General features: G+C 40.8%; 1 protein-coding gene across 5 annotated transcripts in view; it reads right to left on the bottom strand.

The window, feature by feature from the left end:
* MSRA (methionine sulfoxide reductase A) overlaps positions 1-24,006 on the bottom strand; it is a 263,186-nt gene that overhangs the window by 156,869 nt on the left and 82,311 nt on the right. For 3 of the 5 annotated variants that reach the window (XM_085218306.1, XM_085218310.1, XM_085218308.1), the window contains exon 2: positions 12,306-12,374. The exons of 1 other annotated variant lie outside the window; for it this stretch is intronic. In XM_085218306.1, the coding sequence (XP_085074432.1) occupies positions 12,306-12,374 (69 nt within the window). Of the gene's footprint in view, positions 1-12,305; positions 12,375-21,427; positions 21,495-24,006 lie in introns of all 5 variants that reach the window. One more of the 5 variants, XM_085218307.1, reaches the window with a different exon arrangement.

Here is a 24,006-nt window from a genome sequence, read left to right as displayed (position 1 = left end):
CGTGAGAAACCTTTTGTACACAGAAAATCCTTTGGCACAGAGATTCACTCTTCTATCTTACTCCATCTTCTCTGATTCATTTCAAAGCTGTTCCTACTTCCATCTTTAACAGCCCCTGCTTATAAGGGAAGACATTCTGCAAAATCAACTCTCTTTTGCATTCCACATAATTATAATCATTTTGCAGGTCTCCCTCATATGTCACATCTATCTCTTCTTGACACAGAGACAGTCCTTGACAGTTCTTGACAGTCCTAGTGTACCCAGTTGGTTCCTTGTATAGAAGATGCTCCAGACTTTCAACCACTCTTTTTCTGTTTCATTCCCTTTTCCTTTCCTCCTTCATTTTCCAACAATATGCACTGACAAGGAAAAGAATTATGTACATACTAAGCATCAGCATTATCATCCTCCATGAAGTGGCATTCATGTAGGGAATCTGGGGACAAAAACCTGACTGATGGAGTCCCCAGCATCAGTCCCAGACTCACAGCAGGCTGCAGCCAGAGAGAATACAACTGGTTGAGATCTGAAAGACTCTCCTAGTTTCAGATCTCACTTCTGAAAGCTTCAGCACACGCTCCAAAACATTTTGGATTCATACCGTCAGTACCATGAATTAGAGGAAAATTATTTGTATACAATCAATAAGTCTGTTGAAGCAACTGTATTGCCCAAGGCTACAAATATCTTTGCTTTCCTCTTGGGTTTGGTCTACAGCATTGTAAAACATAAATAACTGTAGTCTGTAACAAACAACTGGAGGGGACTAAGATGAGTTTTTAAATGAGGCAACTGTCAATATTTAAACTCAAGATTAAAAAATTATCCTATAAAGACACCTTACAAAAATATAAATTTTGGTTCTGTCACATGCACAGAGGGATTGGTGACCTTTTCACAAGTCTGTAAGTGAAAGTTAAAAAAAGGATGTAGAAGACATTAGCCAGGACAAGGAAACTCATAGGAAAAGTTTCCTTTATGTGAAAAGGTTCCGTTCTTCACAGATGCCAGATTCTCATACTACAGACAGCTCCAGCTGGATATGTCTAAAGCTCAGAGACGGAAAACATAGTGAAAAACCCTGCTCTAGAACCACACAAATTTCACTTGTGACACTAAGGCACAACTTGGGTTATGTCTACATGTGCTTATTTTCTCAATTTGGGAGCTTGTTTCAAACTTCAGGACAGGAGAGTAGTGTTTCTTTAGTGTAAGATCAAAGGGCATTACGTAGGAGCACATAGGGACAGTTGATGACACAAGATCTGGTAGGGCAGCACTGGGTGGGCAGTGCAGAGCAGAGGAAACAAAACTTCATTCTGCTTCTCAGTGTGATGTGTGGTACTCAGGGTGACCTATTCCAAGAAGCACGTGTATCTAGTGGCAAACTACAAAGAGGAAAAGGATCTGGGGGTGTTTGTCAATAGCTGGCTGAACATGAGCCAGCCATCCACAAGAAGGCCAATGGCATCCTGGCTTGTATCAGTGCAGCCACAGGAGCAGGAGGTGATTATCCCCCTGTACTCAGCACTGCTGAGGCCACACCTCGAGTACTGTGTTCAGGTTTGGGCCCCTCACTGCAAGAAAGACATCGAGGCACTGGAACGTGTGCAGAGAAGGGCAATTAAAGCGTGAGTGGTCTGGAGCACAAGTGTTATGGAGAGTGGCTGAAGGAACTGGGATGGGTCAGTCTGGAGCAGAGGAGCACATTGTAGGGAGCCTCATCACTCCCTACAATGCCCTGAAATGAGGTTGTGGTGAGGTGGGAATCAGCTTCTGCTCCCAGTAATATAACAAGAGGTGATAGCCTCAAGTTGCACCAGAAGAGGTTCAGGTTGGATATTCGGAACAATTTATTTGCCTTAAGAGTAGTGATGCAGTGGCACAGCTGCCCAGGGAGGTGGTGGGGTCATCGTCCATGGAGGTGTTCCAGAACCGTGGGGATGTGGCACTGAGGGATGTGGGCAGTGGGCATGGTGGGGTGGGCTGGGGTTGGAGTTGAGGATCTTAGAGGTGTTTTCTAACCTTAATGGCTCTATGATTCTAAGAGAGCCTGGGGGCAAAGCAGTACAGGCTGCCCAGGGCCCCATCCAACCTGGCCTCGAACACCTCCAGGGATGGACGGGGCATCCACAGCCTCTCTGGGCAGCTGTTCCAGCACCTCACCACTCTCTCTGTAAAGAACTTCCCCTGACATCCAACCTAAATCTTCCCTCCTTCAACTTAAAGCAATTGAAATTCTCTTTTTCTGTCACAGAGGATTCTGAGTACAGCCATTCTAATGCTTAAAACCCTAAACTTGTCCTCTCTTGGCTTATCAGATGCATTTCAATGAATTGCACTGAGTGACTCCTACCCTGCTGTGCAGATGGACTGTTTATAGGTACTGTCAAGGGCTTGTCTGGAGCCTTGGGTCACACTGAGCTAACAAAAATAAGGCACCAGAGACGGTGTCAATAGCACGGGAGAGATAAAGGTGGCTTCACATCCTAGAAAAAGAGTCAGTAAAAGCTGCATGACCATTAGCCTCAGTCAACAGCAAGGCTCCATGTTATATCTTTGGGTACACAGAAAGACACCTTGCCCCTTTCTGCAACTCTGCATCTTTAGATAGTGTACCTAATTACAAATCCATTTCAACATTTCACTCGAGTTACATCCTTTTGACTTGAATGCGTGACTGCTTCTACATAATTCATAATGCGATTCTCAATAATTTTCAGTCAAGGTTCAAGCAGAAATGTGTCACACTAGGATTATATTATTTATAAGCACAGTGTTGGATTTAAGCCAATGACACACCAATAAATTTTATCTCAAAGCCTGACATATTGCATGCTGTTTTTCCTGGCTCACAAACAAATAACTACGGCTGTTTCAAAATTACGTACAGTTCAACTCAAATCAGATTTTTTTTGTGATTAGTGCATCTTATCTTATTTGAAAAACTCCTCGTATTAATTCTTTTAGATGTCTGTGTGTTTTGGAGAGGGGTTGTTTTCATACTTTGTTTTGTGTTCGTTTTATTTTTTTTATGGCATGTATCCTGCACAGAGAGCAAAGCCAGTTGGTATTGTAATAGGAAAATACGAAACCAGACTCTGTTTGACCCTTTAAGCAGTGGATTTTTCTCTTCTGAAGACAGCAGACTTTTGCATGTTGTCCAGAATAATCAGACAGCCAATACTAGCCAGCACAGTCTGTCATTGAAAGTAATCTTAGTAATGTGGTCATTATCCTAAATACAATGATAAATTCATCTCTAAAGGAGGGCTATAAGGAAGATGGGGACCCTCTTTAGCAGGCTCTGTTGGGAAAGGACAAGGGGAATGGGTTCACACTCAAAAAGAAGACATTTAGATTGGCTATAAGGGCAGTGAAGCTGTCCAGGGAGGCAGTGGTGCCCCGTCCCTGCAGACAGCCAAGGTCAGGCTGGATGGGCTCTGAGCAGTGATGGAGCTGTGGGTGTTCCTGCTCAGTGCAGGCAGTGGGACAGATGGCCTTGAACGCTCTCTTCCTACTCAAACCATTCTGTGGTTCTATGATAATGTGGCAGACAAATACTGAGATAAGGGAAACTGGGGGAAATACTCAAGAAGCAATTCTTCTCCACTAACTTCCAGCACTGTAAATAAAGGTTTCTATGCTTCAGTATGCAGACTTAAACTACATTTAGGTCTGTGCAAATAGGTGTTCACATATTAGAAAAGGTGTCCCCAATCCCCCAGTTGTGGTTAGTAGGGACCCAGAAAAACAAAAGGAACACAGAAATGAAGGCAACTGGTGGGCACACGAAATGCCTTATGAAGAGGTTCTTTACAAGACGAGTGTAAGAACAGCACTTGCAAAAGAGGTTGGCCTGTGTCCTTGGAAGCTGGAGATCCAGAAAGTATACAGAATATATATATATACATGTAAAGTGTCACTGTAAACAAGGGCAACAGTTTCTGCCCTGCAGATGAGCTTTCCAAGGGCTGTAACAGAAGATCAGGCACCTATCCCACCTATAGACACTGACATCTTACATTTACATACAGGTATATTTATCTGCTATAGAATCCCTAAACCTAGGTATCTACTATCATTTTGGACGTCCATGATATCAGGTTGGATTTTATGGAAAATTTCTTCTCATAAAGAGCAGTGCTGCAGTGGCACAGCTGCCCAGGGAGGTGGTGGGGTCACCATCCTTGGAGGTGTTCCAGAACCGTGGGGATGTGGCACTGAGGGACACAGTGGGCATGGTGGGGTGGGCTGGGGTTGGACTTGAGGATCTTAGTGCTCTTCTTCAACCTTCATGGTTCTACGATTCTATGATAATTCCTTCTATCTGGCTTTCAGCTACTAGTTTAGAAGAGCATGGATCTCCTGAGACTTGTCGCAACGCCTTGTGGACTTCTCAAATGCCCTAAGACACTTCACGTGGCATAAAATATCTGCAACACGTTTATGGAAATGAATGAATTCTCCCTGGTCGAAGCTAGACAGCTTTTGATAGAATACAAAGGGTGATTCATTCCTTCCTAAGGCAGGAACTGTTGTGAACTGACCTCCAAATGCATCTTCTCTGACCAGGGAGGAATTCTTGAAGACAACTTCAGATTAGATGCCTAAAGTTTATTGAGATTAATTCCAGGCTGATGACCTGTAAAGATTCCAGTTGATTCCCCTGAGCTTCAGAGTGTTGCTAAGCAAGAATTCCAAAAAATATGTGAAGGTTTTTCTATCTCAGATTTTAAGCGAGATATTTTTTTAGATCACCAATAACCTGATTATGGTTTCATAAAGGGAAAAAAGCTCCTGAAAATCAGAAAAATGACACTAAATTTTTCCATGCCAAGTAACCCTATGCGCAATGCTTGCTTTCTGGCTTTCTTTCTTCCTTACAGAATCCTAATTGCCCTGTCTCATTATCCCCAGTTCTAAAACTGTCGGTCTGTGACGTACTGTTGGGGGGATAAATCCGCTACGATCGGTAAGTTGAGCTGAAAATACTTTGTGAATGTCAGAGGATGTCTAAAATTATCAAAACAGCACAGTGTTATACCTCCAAAAACCTCCTCAGATGTTTTTTTTTTCTCTGCTGTTGTAACTACAGACAATTAGCATCACATTTTTCATGGCTGAATAGAGCAAAGCATTGTGATTCTATACGTTTTATGTCATGTCACTATGCTCTATGCTTTATTAACAGGAATCTAAGGATAAATTTGTATTGTAAATGTGGATGTATGTGTATATCCCAGCACATACACACACACACACATACATATATCTCCCACAAAGCAGCATAAATCTGATGAGGGCAGCCTCTAGTCATTAACAGGATAATTTACTTCTATTTCAAACTTAAACCAACTCAGAATGATGCCAAGCATATGTTCATCCTAGTCACTGATATATCCCTATTTATCATAGGCAAGTAATTATCTCTCTGCAATGCTTTTACATAGCTAAAGCAATCTAGGTGCTCTGTGCTGGTTTTTTGCAGAGAAAATAAAACAGGCATTAGAGTCAATTCCTGCCACTGGAGATCACTGAGCCCTATCTCCGAAATCATGAAAACTAAAAAAACTTTCTCACTAAGCGAGAAAGTCCCCAAAAAACATAATTAAATGGCTGTTTTAAGGTGAATAATATGGACTGGAAAGCTGTGAACTGATTTACTTTTAAGAGACTCTGGATCTGCACTAATGTGCAGTACATACTCTAAGTGGAAATCCACACAAAGCTAAATTCTTCATTACCTCAAGAAAGCTAAATTAACATAAACAAGTCCCTGATGGAGAAGGACAGATATTGTGTTTGAAGGCCACATTACTTTTGTTTTCAGCAGCAAAGAGACGTGGATCCTTTGAAATACAAGAATGTTATGAAGGGCTGTGCTGATCAAGGACAGCTTTCACTTTGCATTAGGCATACTTTATTGTTCTTTATTAGTGCCTACATATATCTGGCAATGTCCTTGGCAAAGACCAAGCAGACTTGTACTATTTTATATCTATCCGAGTCTGTCTCACATAGTGCTCTGCACTTGTGATGCACAGTGCTATCAAATCAGATCACCAGCATTTAATGCATAACGTAAATGATGTACCATAGGACAACTGAAATTAAATAATAAGATTTTTATTTTCAAAGGGCCTTGGAATGATCTTCATTTATGGGTTCATCACTGTAGGTCTACCTGGTTGAGCTCCAAGCTGGATGTGGCTCTGAGCAGCCTGGTCTGCTGGTTGGAGGCCCTGCACATAGCAGGGGGTTGAAACCTAGATGATCATTGTGGTCCTTTTCAACCCAGGCCATTCTGTGATTCTATGAATTCTAAATAAAGAATGCTCCCTGGCAATTGCTTCCTGCTGACCCAACTCCTGAAGGTTTGACCAGGAAACAGAGCACTGACCTTTTGGCAAGGCTATGAGCAGGATGGTTAAGCACCAGTGGAAACAATCATGAGCCCAGACCAGATGATGGAGGCAGGGAAGCGGGCTGTGTTTCAGTTCTCTGGAAGAGGCACTAAAAAGAGGCTATGAGTCATTATATGGAGGATGAAACAAAAGGAAAATGGGAAATAGTGATATATTTCTTTAATATACATACTATGAAGAACTGTACAAATCCTGCCACTTAGTGCACTTCACTTTTCCAAGATGTTGAAAGAGAATTAGCATGAGAAACATGAATCCTTCTGGAAGATGTTCCTTCTGGCTCTCAGTTCTTCCACAACCTGATCCCAGTAACATCTGGTAATACTGCTGTACACGTTTCTCCTACAATTTGGGTCACAGCACACACATCTGTTTCCACATCATGAAGTCTTATATTCTCTTCAGACAGAGATGTAATATCTTCTGACGTGTAGCATGGTTTAAAGTTTTTTTTTTCTTTTCTGAGCAACAGAGAAAATCTGTTTGATCTTTTCTAGCTATCTAAAACAAAGGTATTTCTCTGGGGGTCCAAACTTTTTCCTCTGATTTTCTTTTTGTGGTGAAAGGAACAGAGCTCATTATAAAACCAGAGTAATTCAAAACTGAGTCAGAGTAAAGGACTTCTTAACACACTTTCTTATCTTAAAGGCCTCCAGTGGGGGTTCAAGAACTAGGAAAGGAAACTTACACACAGTCATCATGGATAAATACATCTTAAATACACCATGCCACTTCCCTGTGGTCAACTGCTATACGTCGTTATATTTACCTGCTGGTAATCATCTCATTGGAAAGATGTATTTCACAATCAGCTTTTAAAACAGAACCCCCCAAAAAAATTCCCTAATTGGCCAAGATTTCCCAAATGTCCATCAGATCTAGAGAGTACGAAAACTTGACCACAGTCTATTCTTTCAGCTGGGGTCACAAAGTCTAGCATAGAATCATAGAATCATTACGGTAGGAGAATACCTCTATTCATCCAGTCCAACCCCAACCCGTCCCTACCATGCCCACTGACCATGTCTCTCAGTGCTGCAAAGTAAAAGGGCTGGTGCACGTTAATTTGGCATTGAAAAGTTAATCATAGGTTCTAACTAGTTCCCTTAAGTGTGAAGACCCAATACATTGGGAATTCTACTCAGATTCTTTAGAAACGTTGCAACTATGGGACCATGTAATGACTTACGCCAGAGAATTCTCTGCAATGGCTGCCAAACACATCTTCAGGATTTTAATTAAAAGTCCTGTGACTTTCAGCTGAAAGGAGTAGCCAAAACATTCTGTGCTGTCAGAAGAGAGTTTCGCCTCAACGCATCCAGTTGGAAATGATTTTCCCTTAGTTGAAAAGTTGCCCTGATGAAGCCTTCATTAGGAAGGGCTGAACCAGCCAGGAGCAGGTCCTACTCAAGGAGCTCAGCATGAGCCATGTGGGGGTTGGACAATGCCATACTTGGAGGCTGTGTACGAAGGCTGAGAAACTAGATGGTAAATTGCAGAACCTTGGTGTAATCCTCTTTTTGCTTTTTAATAACCTTTGGAAGCATGGGAATTGTGGCAATGCAGAGGGTACATCTGAATCTCAACAGGACATAAAAAGTCAGGCAAAATATCACACTAATATGGCTACACAGAATTACTGGAACATGCTGCTGTCTATTAAGTGCAGAGCAGAAGGTGAACAAGCTTGGATGTGTCTGCCAATTCAGAAATGTCTGTAATTAGATCTTATCAGTTACTTAACATCCTACTTCTGTCTATATTTTGTTTACATTAAGAAACCAATTACCTCATTACTAGCCAGTACATGTCAAGCAAATACAACATAATATGGTCCTGTATTTAAAAAGTGTAATAACTACAAATAACTACAATTAATTCTTGCCAGGCTTTAGAAAAGGTAAATAAGAGTCTTTCTATGACACATAACACTTCATTTCAGTGAAACAAGCTATCATATTAAGCATTAATATTCAGAAACTCTGACCAGAAGTGTTTCTGAGCATAATGCAGCAATGCATTTAAATGTGAGTTTAAAACATACAAAGAATTTCAATGGCACTGATGGAACTATCCATTTACTGAAAGCATATGCTCTGCAGCTTCTATCCAAAACTCCATCTCAGACCTTAGATTACTCCTTTTCCAAATGTTAGCAAGCCCCTAATGTATGTTTATTTTCTCTTTTCATTTGTTTTTTGGTCAAAAACAGTCACTAGAGGTAAAAAATAATTAAATGGAAAATAACTATGGCCATTAAAATTAAACTAAAGGAAAAACTTCCAGAACTTTTTCGTTGCATCTCTTCCATTTGAGCACGATACAACCCAAATAGCCAATACTCAGCATTGCATCTGCTTCAGCAGCTGAAGGTTTGTATACAACCCCTCTTCACTTCAAGGGACAAAGTGATTTTGATACAGAATTCTGCAGTGTTTCCAGTGAGACCTTGTGCAATGTCTGCACACCTCCCGTGCTCTTAGTGCTTTATTATTGGCTGGAAACTGGATTAAGAGGTCACTGGATGGTTAGCCTTCGAACATTTCCATTAAAGGCTCACCCTCATCCTTGAAATCTACCATTTCATCCTTGTTTCTACTGTTGTAGAACCATTGTAGAAACAAGGACACGTTTCTTTATTCTAACCAACAATAAGTGTGTCCTAGGCAGCTGAGTGATGCCAAACAATCTGAGAAGCTCAAGATCATTTAAATAGTCTGCTGAAATCTGTCAGGTGCTGTTATAAAAGGAAAAGCAGCGGGAACAACACACTATGTACATTCACCCTAGATCAAAACGTGAAGTTGTATCACAAAATAAATAGCACAGCATTAGTAGGAGCATCTCTAAGAAGGTTTTGCAGAAGAAGGAGCTATGGAAAGCAATCTGACCGCATTTTACTAGCAGGTAAAAAGATTAGCACGTACAACCCAGTATTGCATTTTACATTTAATTTTTACTGGTGAATCTGTATGAATCTGGTGAATCTGGTGAATTACCACAAGTAGTGGTAATATTCAGTGCAAGTAGTGAGGTTAACCATAGGTTACTTACCAGGCTGCCCAGAGAGGCTGTGGATGCCCCATCCGCAGATAGGTAGAGGTGTTCAAGGCCAGGTTGGATGGGGCCCTGGGCAGCCTGGGCTGGTATTAAATGTGGAGGTTGGTGGCCCTTCCTGTGGCAGTGGGGTTGGATATTCATGACTCTTCAGGTCCCTTCCAACTCAAGCCTTTTTATGATTCTATGATTCTTTTCTAGGTATTTTTAAAGAAAAGGGATCATTCTCAGTGAGAAATGCTTGAGTCTTGTCCCTGTGCAACCACAATTAAAGGATTAAAGGATGTTTCTGCAGAAGAGATTTCAGAGGCACTCTCTTGCTAAGGTGGAATCAGAAGCACTATTCCTAAAAATATGACTGTATTATATCTGTATTTCCCCCAGCCTACAGAGTCCTAAAATACAAAGAACTTGCTGTTAAGAGGAACACACACAGATAGGATTAACAGCAATCTCAGGAGAAGATTTACTTACACAATATTTTTCTTTGAGTACTTCCTTTCGTTCCCATTCACGTGGGGACAGAAAACACAGTCCCTTTGGAGGTAGCAAAAATGAATTGCAGCATCCTTTTTCTATACCACTTATCAGAACGTGATGCCAATGCCAACAAATGACAACAATTATCATCAGAGTCATGTTTGTATACCGTTATATTTCAGGTCTAATAGTAAAACTAAGAACACGTAGGTTTTCCATTTATTCACAGCACAGATGGCAGCAGCATGAGTTTTCACCACCTATCCCAGCATTTGCAATCACACGTTTGTGGAAAATCTAGAGCAATTTAAAAATGATGGAAGCTATCAAGCTTGATAGCAATAATGAAGACTCCTTCAAGAAGGATTAAAATTAGGATACTTAATAAGATTTGGAGCTTTTCCAAGGAAATTCCATAGGTAGAATTCTACTTCCTATGAAATGTTACAAATGACATACAATCATACAGACAGTAACAACACTCATGCCCACACCCCCATAAACACTGAAAAACTGATCTAAGCATCAAAAAGAAAATAAAGGAAGAGCTTTATAATGTAACTAGTGACAACTACGTCAATATCAGATCGTACCAGAACTCTCTGACTTCATGGGAGTATCTCTTCATCTCTCTTAACCTGAGAACTCAAAACAAAACAGAAAATAATTTTCCACTACTTCCAAGCAATCTCTCATTCCACCACTCCAAGAATGTTTAGATGTCCCCCAAGTCCCCACACAAGGGAACACTGGCAGGAAGATGCTATTGAGTCAAGGGAAAACTAAAGAGTACTTGTAGAAGTCGTTATGATAATTGAATGGTGAAACCCACAAACCATTTCTCTTGTCAAACCATGGTAACCACAGCAACATTAGTACCACAGACAGGGTAACATTTATTATGATATTTTGAAATAATCGATTGAAAATATAATTTCAGGGTGACAAAGTAGTGCCTATGGCTAACTTAGACCTTTGAATAACCACAAGATTGCTAAAAATTTCAAATACAAACATACCTCAGTTGTTTGAAAACAGATTAAGATCATCAATTCATTCCAGATAGATTAATAAATTTTTATTATATAAGAACTGTCGAGCAGTGCTCAAGTTTCTAAAATATCCGTGCTATGTCTCTTCTAAGTTCTTTTTCTTTGGTAGTTCATTTCAGTGTTGAAGCTTTTTGCTGCTGTTAATAAATTTTGTCTAATTACTCAACAGAATGTGAAATTCATTTCATCATCTGTTTTGGAATCACTGCACGCAGGTGTAAAATTGCCTGCTAATGCATGGTTACATTTAGGCTGCATTTTTTCTTTTTGCTGCATCACACTGGACATTTATATAGCACTGCTTCCCTCCTTTCATGGGTTCATCCTCCAGTTTCACAAATATCCTCCAGATGTCGTTACACATGTTGTCTGACAATATTTATATGTATTCTATTAGAATGGGCTCAGGTCAAAACCAGTGAGGACTGCTTTATATACCCGACCTGTACTAACTGTAATTCATGGCTCCATCAGGCTAGATGATGTAGGAGGTGTATAAAGGAATATCAAGATTTACTCCAACATCACAGATGGATAAATATTTACTGGAGTGCAATAAATTTCCTAAGGTGACTTTGTACCATCCTGTAGAAGCTAGTAAAGAATTATATCCTTTCTAAACAACCCAATCTTATGGTTCAAAACAGATTTAGGAAACTTTTTCATTCTCTACAGCAGCAACCTTTAAGAATAAATGCCATAGGAATCCACCTTTTTCTTCCCAAGTAAATTCCATAAATTCATTCTTAGGGACTAGGATTAGCACATTCTGACTATTCCCAGATTAAGTTGAAGTCCATATCTTGCTTAACAAAAAAACTAGCTCTGTTGTCTCTCAATAGGAAGTCTACAGGATGACTCACAAAGTACAAAACAGGTTTGGTTTGGGGTCACGCAAACGGACAAAGATCTGCAAGTATAGTAGATAAAGCTTTCTACCCAACTGAGATCTATGCACAACCAAAGTTCTGGAAAGTCAAAGATCATCTTCAGAGTTTTGTTTAAACTAATGAAAAATCCGACAGGACTTGACTTACATAAAAACCTACTATTTGTGAATTTGTATGAAACAAAACAGGACATTAAATATTCTGTTTGAATAACCCAGCAAAATGCTTTTAGTATGCTCCTCCTGGGGCACGAACATCTCCCAAAACTATCAGTGGCTCGAGCTGATCGTAGTGATAAGAAAATGGCTGTGGCAGCCCAGATTCTGAGCGTGCCTGAAAATAAGAGATTTAACACAATACATCTGAAAGCTTTAATTCTAAAGCTGATGCCTTACCAAATATAGCCATCTGCGTTCCCTCTGGGAAAGGTTCTACCATTCTGTTTCCATTGACATGATGTTTATCTAGAAGGGAGAAAAAAAAAAGTAAAAATGTATTAAAATATACACTTTCCATGAAAACATGACTATTGACACCTGACTTCTGATTTAACAAAGCTCTCCTGCACGACTCCCCAGTAACTGGGACTCTGTATCCTCTGAGCCTATTTCTCAAAAGCACAGCTCTCTACAGACCCCAGGACATAAAGTGGAGCTGAATTCCAATGTTAAGTCAAGTCAGCTGAAACCAAAGTAACGCATGCATGTAGAGAACCACGCATCAACACTGACTGTTACAGGTATAGCACTGATCAGGCAAGCAGATAAAGCAGGGATAAGCTAATTCTCTGTCGCTGCTAGGACACAGTGCTCCTCCACAACAAGTTTTTCAGTGTGATCATGCATGAATCCCAGATGCCTACCTTGAGCTGCAGTGTAACTCACACTGGAGGAGGGCATCAGACAGAAATACTACACAAATAATTTGCATAGAAGCTAAATAAGGACTGATATTCAGTCTTAAGGAATACAGTGCATGCAGAAAAGTGCACATGGACAGCACTGATGGTGCACACAGGCAAGTTTCTATGCAAGACAATGGTTGAAGCTCGCTTTGCTCCCTTTGGGACAAGATGGCTAAGAACTGCTCTGTTTCCAAACTTCTAGATAAAATATTCCTTACATCCCAACATACTTCTCTTTCATCTCATCTCTTCAGCATAAAGAAAATTCGAGCCCTTGTGATATCATAGGTTTATAATTATTACACAATCAAGACTGTATGTAGAACCAGGAACAGAGCACTTAAAGCCCTAGTTAGAATACAAAGATCCACAATGGAATATTCTCAGTCTTTTTCATTGCCATTCATTTCCTAATCACACTCTTCTAAGAGTCATTGCCAAGACTGGTGGAAAGGATTAAAATCATCTGAACTGACAATACAGGTTTCTGTCCACAAAACACTTTCTAGGGAGAAAGCCTAGAGATTTTCTCAGTATTATATTTCTCCCTGTAGTACAGAATCTGGTGTGGAATAAAACAGGTCAAAAAGAGAGCACAGGACTGCCTTGCAAACTCCCCAAAAGCAATATTTTTGATTAGCAGAGAGGCATAACACAGTTCTAATCCCAGCTGGCATCAAACATTTATCAACAGGCAGTGATAGGGGGAAAGCAGGGTTATCTGCAGTTGGTGCAAGAGGTCCCATGAAGACAATTGCTTACATTTAAGGAGATTGAATGTCCTGTGCCATGCAAGTCAAGAGAGGGGCTGCTGAAAGGAAATTGTTAGGAGGCTCCAGAGGGGTACTAATATGGCCAGTGGAACATGAGGTTAGCCATAGCTTGCATTACAAACATGATCTATAGCCATCTGAGATGGGCAAACAGTCAGGAAAATTATGAAACACCATGCAAGATCAAATAAACTAACCCTGCCCTGGTCCTGATAGCTGCCTTCATTTAAAGAGTGAATGACATACATGATGTATGATGTAGTTCTCATTTCAAATGGTAAAGCTTTCAATATATTAAAACTAGTATTAAACTTTTAGAGGTGAATAGGGCTTGAAAGAAAACAATGTTTTCAGACTTCTCAAGACATTCTCCAACGTTGTTTCAAAGATCATAGCTAAATAGAATAATTAATTTCCTTAACATTTATTTTACATTTTTTACAGTGTTCCCTGCCCTCTGCCTAGGTGCATTAAATAGCAGGAAAAAAAAAAGAAAAATAAACAAAATTTACAGGGGTTTCCACAAAGCATAAATTCTACCTTAGGAAGAAAGAAAATACATATTGGTATAAAGATTTTCTCAACAAATATACTATTCAAACAATACTGCAGTTTGGAGTTTTTACTGCTTTAATTCTCCTTTACAAGTTGGATCGAGGAGCTCCAGAAAATCAGCAAAACCTTGGCCCCGTGGAATTAGAAAAAAAATCTGACAGGCTTCCCATAACTTGCCAACAGAAACAATATATTGCATTTCCAAGTCATTGTCATTCCAGAGACGCAGGCTTACAGCATATAAAATAGAAACTACAGAGACTAGCAGTGAACATACGGCTGGCTATGAAAGTCAACTTCAGCTTCCTACTGGTGAAAAGTAGGTCTTACCTTAATACAGTTGGTATTTTAAGTGGTAATGCTTCAATGGACTACACTTCCAGTACCTTCAGGCACTTGGAAAAGAAGAGTTGGGAGGACATGGATGTCTTATAACATCATCGTGATCCTCTTGACCCTTATGATTTCAACAGAAAGCCGATTGGTAAGGGAAAACTTTTTCTTAAAATTGATATTCAGGCTGATAGCATTTTTGTCTACATAATTTCTCAATGAAGCAACGTGGAACGTCCTCTCAAAACTACCACATGCTGCTCTAGCCTCAATAGCAGGGATTCTCTACCATTTTTCAAACTAAGTCTGAGAGATATCTGCAACATGCAGTGCTCCCTGCTGAACAGAAATAGTATGCACTGAAAGCAACACATATCCTGGAGGTCTTGACATTCAACTTTAGCTTCAGGCAAAATCTGCTGTAGAGATACACAGTGCTGGGCCCTTTCTCCTGAGATGCTCCGGATTTTTATGGAAATAATCTTTAGACTCCTTTCTTTCTGTCTGTGAAACAGCATAATATATGGAAAAATAATCAAAAGTAGCTCAGTAGAATAATCAGAAGTTGCTCAGGTCTGCAGTACTTCTTTAGCATCATTCAGTCTTTGAAGCCTAACACTGAACACTTTCTAACATAGTCCTACAACTGTCCTTTGCTAAAGATTGACTGAACTCAAGTAAAGTTAAATGCATGGATTAGAAAGAATGGCTCGGGTTGGAAGGGACCTCAAGGATCATCAAGTTCTAACCGCCCTGCTGCAGGCAGAACTGCCACTCACTAGATCAAGTACTAGATAAAGCTGCCTAGGGCCCCATCCAACCCTTGGACACCTCCAGGGACGGGGCATCCACAACCTCTTTGGGTAGTCTGTTCCAGCACCTCATCACTCTTCCAGTGAAAAACTTTCCTAACATCTAACCCAAATCTCCCTTCCTTTAGTTGAAAACCATTCCCCCTTGCCCAATGACTATTTACCCGTGTAAAACATTGACTTCCCTCCTGTTTATAATCTCCATTTAAATACTGTAAGGCCATAATAAAGTCCATCCACAGTCTTCTCTTCTCCAGACTGAACAAGCCCAGCTCTTTCATCCTGTCTTCATAGGACAGGTGCTCCAGCCCTCTGATTATCTTCGTGGCCCCCCTCTGGACCCTCTCCAAAAGCCCAACATCTATCCAATATTGAAGGCCCCAGTCTGGGTGCAATACTCCAGATGAGGCCTCACAAGGGCAGATACAGAGGGTCAATCACCTCCTCTGCCATCACTATTCTGAAGCAGCCCAGCATACCATTGGTCATCTGGGCTTCAAGGGCACACTGCTGGCTAATGAGAAGTTTTTCACCTACCTGGACTCCTAAGTCTTTCTCAGCAGGGCTACTCCCAGTTCTTCTCCTAGTCTGTATCTGGGATTAAGTTGACCTAAGTGCAAAACCTTGCACTCCTCTGTGTTGAACCTCATTAGGTTTACAAGTGCCCACCTTCTGAGTTTATCAAGGTCCCTCTGTATGACATCCCTTCTTTCTCCCATATCAGCTGCACCGCTCAACTTGATGTTATCAGCAAACATGCTGAAGGTGCATTCAATCCCATCATCTATGTTAAATAAAGATGTTAAATAAAGATGTTAAAGAGTACTGGTCACAATACAGAACCTTGGGGGACACTGCTCATCACCAGCCTCCACCTGGACACAGAGTGACTGACCACAAACCTCTGGCTGCAATTTCACAACCAGTTCCTTATCCACCAAATAGTTCACCCTTCAAATCCATATCTCTCCAATTTAGGGATAAGGATGTGGTGGGGGACCATGTCAAAGACCTTGCAGAAGTCCAGGTAAATGACATTAGTTGCCTTTCCTTTGTCCACCATTACAGAATGCCACTAGACTGGTCAGGCACAATCATCCCTTGGTGCTGTGCTGGCTGCCTCAGATCACCTTCTCATCTCTTACATGCCTTAAAATGTCTTCCAGGTGGATCTGTTTCATGATCTTCCCAGTACAAAGCTGAGGCTCATCAGTCTGTAGTTCCCCAGGTCTTTCTTCCTCCCCTTCTAATAAATGAGAAGTGGACTTTCTCCAGTCACTGGGAACTTTGCCTGAGAACCACAACTTTTCAAGAGTGGCTCAGCAACCACATCAGCCTGGGATGCATGTTGTCCAGCCCAATAGATTTGTACAGATAGCTTCATGAGGTAGTGTTGGACGTGTTTTGTCCTTACAGTGAGGGGTACTTTGCTCTCCCAGTTCCCACCTGGAGGTTCAGAAGTGTGAGGTTCAGGGACGTGAAAAATATGAGAATCCTGGCAGCCAATGAAGTCTGAAGCAAAGAACTCATCGAGTACCTCAGCCTTATCTGTTGTAGACAGCTCTCCTTTCTCATCTATCAGGGAAGTTACACTCTCTTTAGCCTGTCTATTCTGATCAATGCACCTACAGAATCTCTCTCGTTTTTAATATCCCTCCCCAAGTTCAGTTCCATCTGTGCCCTGGCTTTCCTAATTCTATCTCTGTATGTCTGGACAGTACCCTGTATTCTTCCTAGGTTGCACATCCTTGTTTCCATTGCCTGTACTTGCCCTTCTTTTCCCTCAGTTTGACCAGCAGGTACTTGCCAAGCCATGTCAGTTTCCTGCCCCCTCTGCCTGCAGTAGGCAATATCTGTACTAGTAAGCCATTAAAATAAACAAGTCCTATCTAGAAACTATTTGACAGTGTGTTAATTAGCCTAACCAAAATGACATTATACCCTATCTTAGCAATCTACCAGTATGGACAACTAAGTTCCTGTGCCTAGACCTGTTCTTGGGAATATTTTAATTTATTAGCATACACTTCAATTATCTTCACAGTTCCACGTACGTCAATGGTATCACACCAGTAATAGAAATTTAACAACAGCAGATGTTCTAATGAGAAATGTATAAAAATACATTTCCTTTCAGACCAGCCTGACTTTGGCTTTAAGCAGATTTACTCTTTTGCTTGTAGGTATAAGTCTAGAGGAAAATCAAAGCCCTGTTACATAAAGACTTGCTGCTGTTAAGTTAGATTCCTAATACACTCATTGCCAAGGCATTTATAGCACATATCAGGCCTTTAACAGAATACAGCTTGCAATTAATAGAGACTTAAGCTTGTACTTCTGTCTTAAACAAACAACATTACTGCACTTGTGTACTATTGAGCAGTCAGATACACATAGGCAAAATCATCTCTCACAGCAATACAGATGAAAGTTGCACCAAGAATGAAATTAGCAATACAGAAAGTCTATACAGGGCATTCTGCATAACTGCAGATATCTGAGAGGAACCCTAGGATAAGATAACAGATGTCATTAATGAAGATGAGCTCCCTACTTGTGGACTCAAATGAAGCAACCTTAAAAAGATTTGGCTTTCACAGAATGCTGATCCAGCACTGAGTGAAAATGAGAAATTTTCTGCTCTCAAAATATTCAACCTCAAGCAATCATAGCAGAGATTTAAAAACATTATTTTTTATTCGCCCATAAGAGATTCATTTGTTCTTCATATTTATCTTTTGTTTTTTAAACCATTAGGGAATATTTAGACTGCATATCCAAACTTGTTTTGTCAGAGCGGCCAGAAAGTTATTATTTTTAAATGAAAACTGAGATTCTCTCATAATCAAATTAATCTAGGAGTAAGGGTCATATTTACACACAAGGACTGTTAATTTGCCATGGTAAGCACAGCCAGGAATTGAATTGAAAATAGCTGATTAACCAATTACCACGAGCCTCCTCCTTCCCTAGCAGCTTTGCAGGGCTAGGACTTGGAACACAGCTCTGCCACCCGTTCAGCACAAGCACAGTGACTGCATGGGGAGAGGAGGAAAAGGGATAAGCCATGATGGGGTGACGGAGGCTGATTTGGTACCTAAAGCCAATCAGCTGCTTGAACAACCCCTCTTCCCCCATCTGTTTTGTCTCAGACGCTTTTCCTCCGCTTTCTTTCACAGCAATATTACAGAGGTTTGTTCTCCATTGGTACACCAAACACCCACTTGGCCGTCCGCGTGGCAACAAGATCACTGAGGAGCTGGAAATATCTGATGAATGACCCTATGTCATTCTATGACAGGCTAGAAGATATAAGAAGTTTGTAGAACAGTTATGAAAATAGCTAAGTGGCAAGTACTTGCAAAAGTGTCATATAAGTAATAAGATATTATCCTAAGAGTTGAAAGGTGGGCACCAAAGAAACAGGCTGGATATTTCAGGTTGGATATTAGGAAAAATTCCTTAGAAAGTGCAGTGAAGCAGTGGCACAGCTGCCCAGGGAGGTGGTGGGGTCACCGTCCACGGAGGTGATTCAGAGCCATGGGGATGTGGCACTGAGGGACGTGAGGAGTGGGCATGTTGGGGTGGGCTGGGTTTGGACCTGGGGATCTTAGAAGTCTTTTGCAATCAGCATGATTCTGAGTCTTTGGTTCTACGATTCCATAAAAGCAGTGCTCACTTTTACAAAGTCTTAGGTGAACATGATGTATAAAGCTAATATTTAGCACGGTTGCCAGATTCGTTTTAACTAAAAGTTCCGATGCAATAAAAGGGCATACAACTTCAAGCCAGGCCTGTATGAAAAAGACTGCTTCCTCCTGAATAAACAGTGGTGAGGAAAAGTGTTCCTCGCTGAATAGGCAAGCTATCTAAATGCCTCCTTCTGCATTTTGGATGTGAGAGGAGTGTGTCATCCATAACCACAACTCCACCTCCTTAAAACACGGTGATGAAAAGTGGGATGACAGACACCATTTGAAAGCTCTGCTTATAATCTGCAGACAGGCTGATGGCATTTCACTGTGACCTATAGCCAGAATGTTCTTTTATTTGAAAACACATTGAAAGCCCAAGTTTAACTCTGGTGTCTGAGATTGTGCTCTCCAGAAGGACCACAATAAAATGAACGCTGCGATGAGAAGGTGTCAGATTCATTGCTTCTGTGATGGCTGAGAAAGCTTTACTGCTTGAGAAGACAGGATTATCAGCAGTTTGAAACCTGACACGACAACAAATCTAGCAGCAGCACGACTGAACCACTTTGCAAGGAGTAAGACATTCAGTAAAAGCTCCTCGTGGCATGATTGGTAACCCACTGCGAGATACGCGGGCTATCAGGCCTGTTCATCCCCTACTGCTTTTTCATATAACACATTTCACTGCTGTGCACCATCAATATACAGGACATAATTGAAGGCCAGTGGGTTTCCTTTCAGGCTTGTAAACAAGAAATTATCTAATTTGTATTTCCAGTGAAAGACCACAACATCTAGAAAAAATAGTGGAAATTTGGTAGTGCCACGCTACCATCTAATATCTAATGAGCAAAATGGTAAATGCTAGCAAAGAGAAGAAACACTAAGTGAGACACACAAGAGGGAGAGGGCTGCTCAACTTCAGGCCTCTGCAGAGCTAATGGTGATAGTAGGTGTGTGACTCATGGCAAAGTTTTGTCCATATATTCTTCTGAGCTGGTAACAAAATTGAAGCTCTTTCTTATATTCAGGTCCAGTTCAATGAGCAGAACTGTTAGTTGTACAAGCTCCCATGTAAGAAGAAAATCTAATGTCATAGCAGATGAAGTCCCAAGAGCTGAGTTTTAAATCACTTTGTTCCCCCAAGGGATATTTTCAGCTTGGAACACTGCTGCCAGAATCCAACCATTCATGTTTCCAAATCTGACAAGTCATTTTGGTGCTCGGCACTGGCAGAGAGATGGCGTACATGATCTACTGGGTATCTTTCACCTCTCGTTTCTGTACTTCCATCAACCTCCGTCAGTAGAGATCAGCTGTCAACTCACTACCAATTAAAAATAGAGGTCACCTCCGTAATGGTAACTCACTGCCTGCAACTAATTATAGTAGTGTGTCATTGTTCTCACACGGTGGTTCCCAACTGTTATTAAACAAGCATGATATTGTTAAATGGAAAATATTAGATTATGAATTTTGTTGAAAAATAAGTAACTGCTCACTTATTAAAATAGGTCACAAAAGGAAGAACAGTAGCTGAAAATAGATTCTGGAGATGATGTCTCAGATTCTGACACACAGTGTTCTGCTGCATCCATTCTATCAAACAGATTATTACACACAAACTGATTGATGCTACAAAATGTGATGCGCCCTAGCACAGCGTGTCAGTTCAGAACCCAGAACACATGGACTTCTCAAAAAACATAGGTTATTTTTAATGAACAAAGGCAAGATTATCGCACTCAGATTTTGTTCTTCTGTATTTCTTACTGGGAAAGGCACCAACAAGAACGACAGGAAAATAAGTTTTTGAAAACGAAAATGAATTCATCTCTTAGGAGAGGGCAGTGGGGAGACAGAAGGGGAGAAAAAGCGATTCTGAAATTTCCAATCTACTGGGGTTTGCAGATTAGTGGCTGAACAGCTGTGCCTGTAGCTGTGTGACTGTGCTAATAGGAAGCAGTATGTCATGTGGCGATGGACCACAAGGGAAGCCAGCATGGCAGTGTGAAAGGGTGGATGGGCTGCAAGGCCATCGGAGACTGTATCTGTGATTGGAAAGATAGGAACATGCGTATGACAATGAGAAAAGCCAGCTGTAGGGTCGTGCACAAGACCAGAGAGAGAGCAGATGTAAATCCTGGGTGCCCCCTATAGCAGCTAGGAAAAGGATGGCGGGGTGTTTAAGTAAAATGTAAGGATCAGAGATGTATTAGGGGGAAACTGCCAGAGGAAACTGCCCTAGAAATGACAATAAATGACACAAAACCACATACCATTATGTGACATTCATGCACACAGTACATGAGACCTCATAAACTGACTGTACCTGCACATGCTGCTGAATATATCTTCTGATTGTGTAGATCAAGTGTTTACATTTTGAGGTTTGGGGTAGATACATCAATGCTAAACTAAATACACTCAAACTGGAATTCATACCTCTTAGTTTTAGACATCTACAATGGATATCTGCAACTAAGAATTCGGCCTTGGATTCTTCTGTACTCTGGAAAGAAACAAACACTGCTGCAGTGATTCATGCGACATATTTGGGATGTTTTCTTCAGGATAAAATGAACCATATTCAAAAGTGACAATTTCTCAGTGTCAATTATAAGGAAACTACTGATCAGCTCAGATGAATTCCACCTCCATCACCTTCAATATTATCACTGAGATTTATGACCTAGTCAGTGGGAGGATTATATGTACCTGCGTCCACATGCATATTCATCAAAGTAAGGCCTTGGCACCAGTAGAGATTCTGAGTTATAAACCAGAATAAATAAAACAGACAAATGTATATAAACCAGACAAATGTTAACAGTAAAACGTTTGATCAAAATAGCAGAGGAAACAACAGCAGAAAAAAAATGATCTTATCTACAGGGGTTGCTGAAAGGTATGCAATCTCATATCCAGTTTTGTTCTGTACTGCAGTCACAGAGCTCTAATTAACACAGTGTTCACCCAGGTTAGACAGTTCGCTTTTGTTGAAGTGGACAAGAAAATTTCAACAATTATTAGCCTGCTTCTGCATAGCATACGGTCAAACTGATGGTACACTTACCTATAGAGATTTCAGCTGCCAGCCTGGTATCATGACGTGGTAACCCAAACTAAAATAATAAAATTAATATTGAATTTTGTGTGTGCAACTTAATGCTTGGCTGGTAAATGATTGGGGTTGATAATTATCCTCTTCTACAAATGAACAGGCCAGCATGCCATCATATGAGAGAATAAAGCAGCACTCTGTAACGATCAGCAGTGCACCGAGTGCCTAGAAAAAGCCCTAACCCAGAACAGAGTGTGATATTGAGATATCATGGTAAGGCAGACAATTATGCCATTTCTACCATTCCTGCTTTTCAGGCACTGCCAGCAGCATCTGGTTGTCAGTGCAGGAATTGAACAGAGCTGATAAAATACAACTGGACTTTATTGCTGAGCTCCAGACAATGCCTTTCCAAGCCCTACTTGAAACCCTTATCTAAAGCAGCTTGGATAAGAATACTATCAGACAGAAAGATCCAAACAAAGGCTGATAAGCACAGAGTTGGGAGGAGATGTCCAGTGGGGTGTGGCAAGGAGGATTGTTAAGCCTGGGTTTATTTAGCAGCTTTATTAATGATCTCAAAGACGGGGTGAAAAGCACATGAATTAAACATGCACTGGATACTCAACTGGGACATCATGTGTGCACCATGAAAAATGAAAACCAGCACAAAGCTCTAGGCAGAAATTCTGCAGTGAAGCACAGAGAGATGCAAAGTAGCTCCAGGAATACTTCGGTTTGCTTATTGTAGAGAAAGGGCTTGTGCCCCAGTCTTTCTAGAGGAAAAAAACATCTGAAAGAGCAGGAACCAGACCCTGAGGGAAGGACAGAAGATTCACAGGATAAATAAAGTCTTATAATGGCCAGACCTTGGAAACCCATGTGTCCTCAGCTTCTCTTAAAGAGACTGCTGCTGCTGGGGACGCAGTCCCAGTCTGTATGCTTCCTGGCACTTCTTGGCTCAGCATCTCCTTACTTGTGAATCATCAACGTAGATGCCAGATCCTTGCCTAGCTAGCGATAAAGAAAACCAGCTTCACAAAACAGTGCAGACCTAATGGTAAAGTCCCCAGATTGCTTAAATGCATTGCTTTCTTTCTTATTTCCTTTTACAAATTCATGTTTACATAAACGATCTTCTAAATGTGACTTTTGATTTTAGAGGATGCCCCTTTTCGAGGGTTCAGCCTGGGAGTAGTTAGGTCTTATGCCAGTTAATACTGGCTTTCTTAACACCAACAAGCTGTTACTGACTCTTTTTGTTCAGAGCTTCTCAAAATGAGACTACAGATATTTATGCTGGACATTCACATAACACATTCAAAGTGGAAGAATCCCTTTGAAATTCCTGGCTGGCCATGAATTTGTAGATAAATAGCAGTGCAGTGGTGTTTCAAGTTTTTAATTACATGCATAGAGGCATAACTCAAACATTTTTTTCCTGAAGAGGGAATCTCAGAGAAACATTGCTTCTGCAGTACACACTTATTTGAGTAATATTGCCGTATTATAATACTGAAGCAAAATATGTCACTGGGGCTAACAAGATCACACTAACTCCCTTGTTTCTCCTAAAATAGAGCATGGAAGAGCTTGATCCAGGAAAGGTTCCTCTTATCTACAGCACCTGGGCTAACAATGAGAAATATGCAGCACAGGGCAACCCATTGCTTTTAGGCATTCACAAACAGAAGAAATGAATCTTGTCTACAGATGACCACTTTTTCCCCACTGATTGATAGGGCCAATGGTGGTTAGCTCAGATGAAGACTTTTATGTCTGACCAAAGCAATTCCAACCAGAAAGACTATTTTCACTTCACTGAGAGGCAGTCCCTCCCAGAAAGTCACTCTCTTGCTTTTCTCTGTCTGTTCACTGATACTCTGTACCTTCAGGAGCCACAAATGCACTTCTCCATAATCAGTTTTGCATTTGTTCTCCTTGAAAATGGAAAAGGTAA

The sequence above is a fragment of the Meleagris gallopavo genome, chromosome 2 (genome assembly GCF_905368555.1).
Source record: "Meleagris gallopavo chromosome 2, MGAL_WU_HG_1.1, whole genome shotgun sequence".
Classification (NCBI taxonomy): domain Eukaryota; kingdom Metazoa; phylum Chordata; class Aves; order Galliformes; family Phasianidae; genus Meleagris; species Meleagris gallopavo.
Note: the sequence above shows the minus strand (reverse complement) of the source record. Positions and strands in the feature narration are given on the sequence as shown.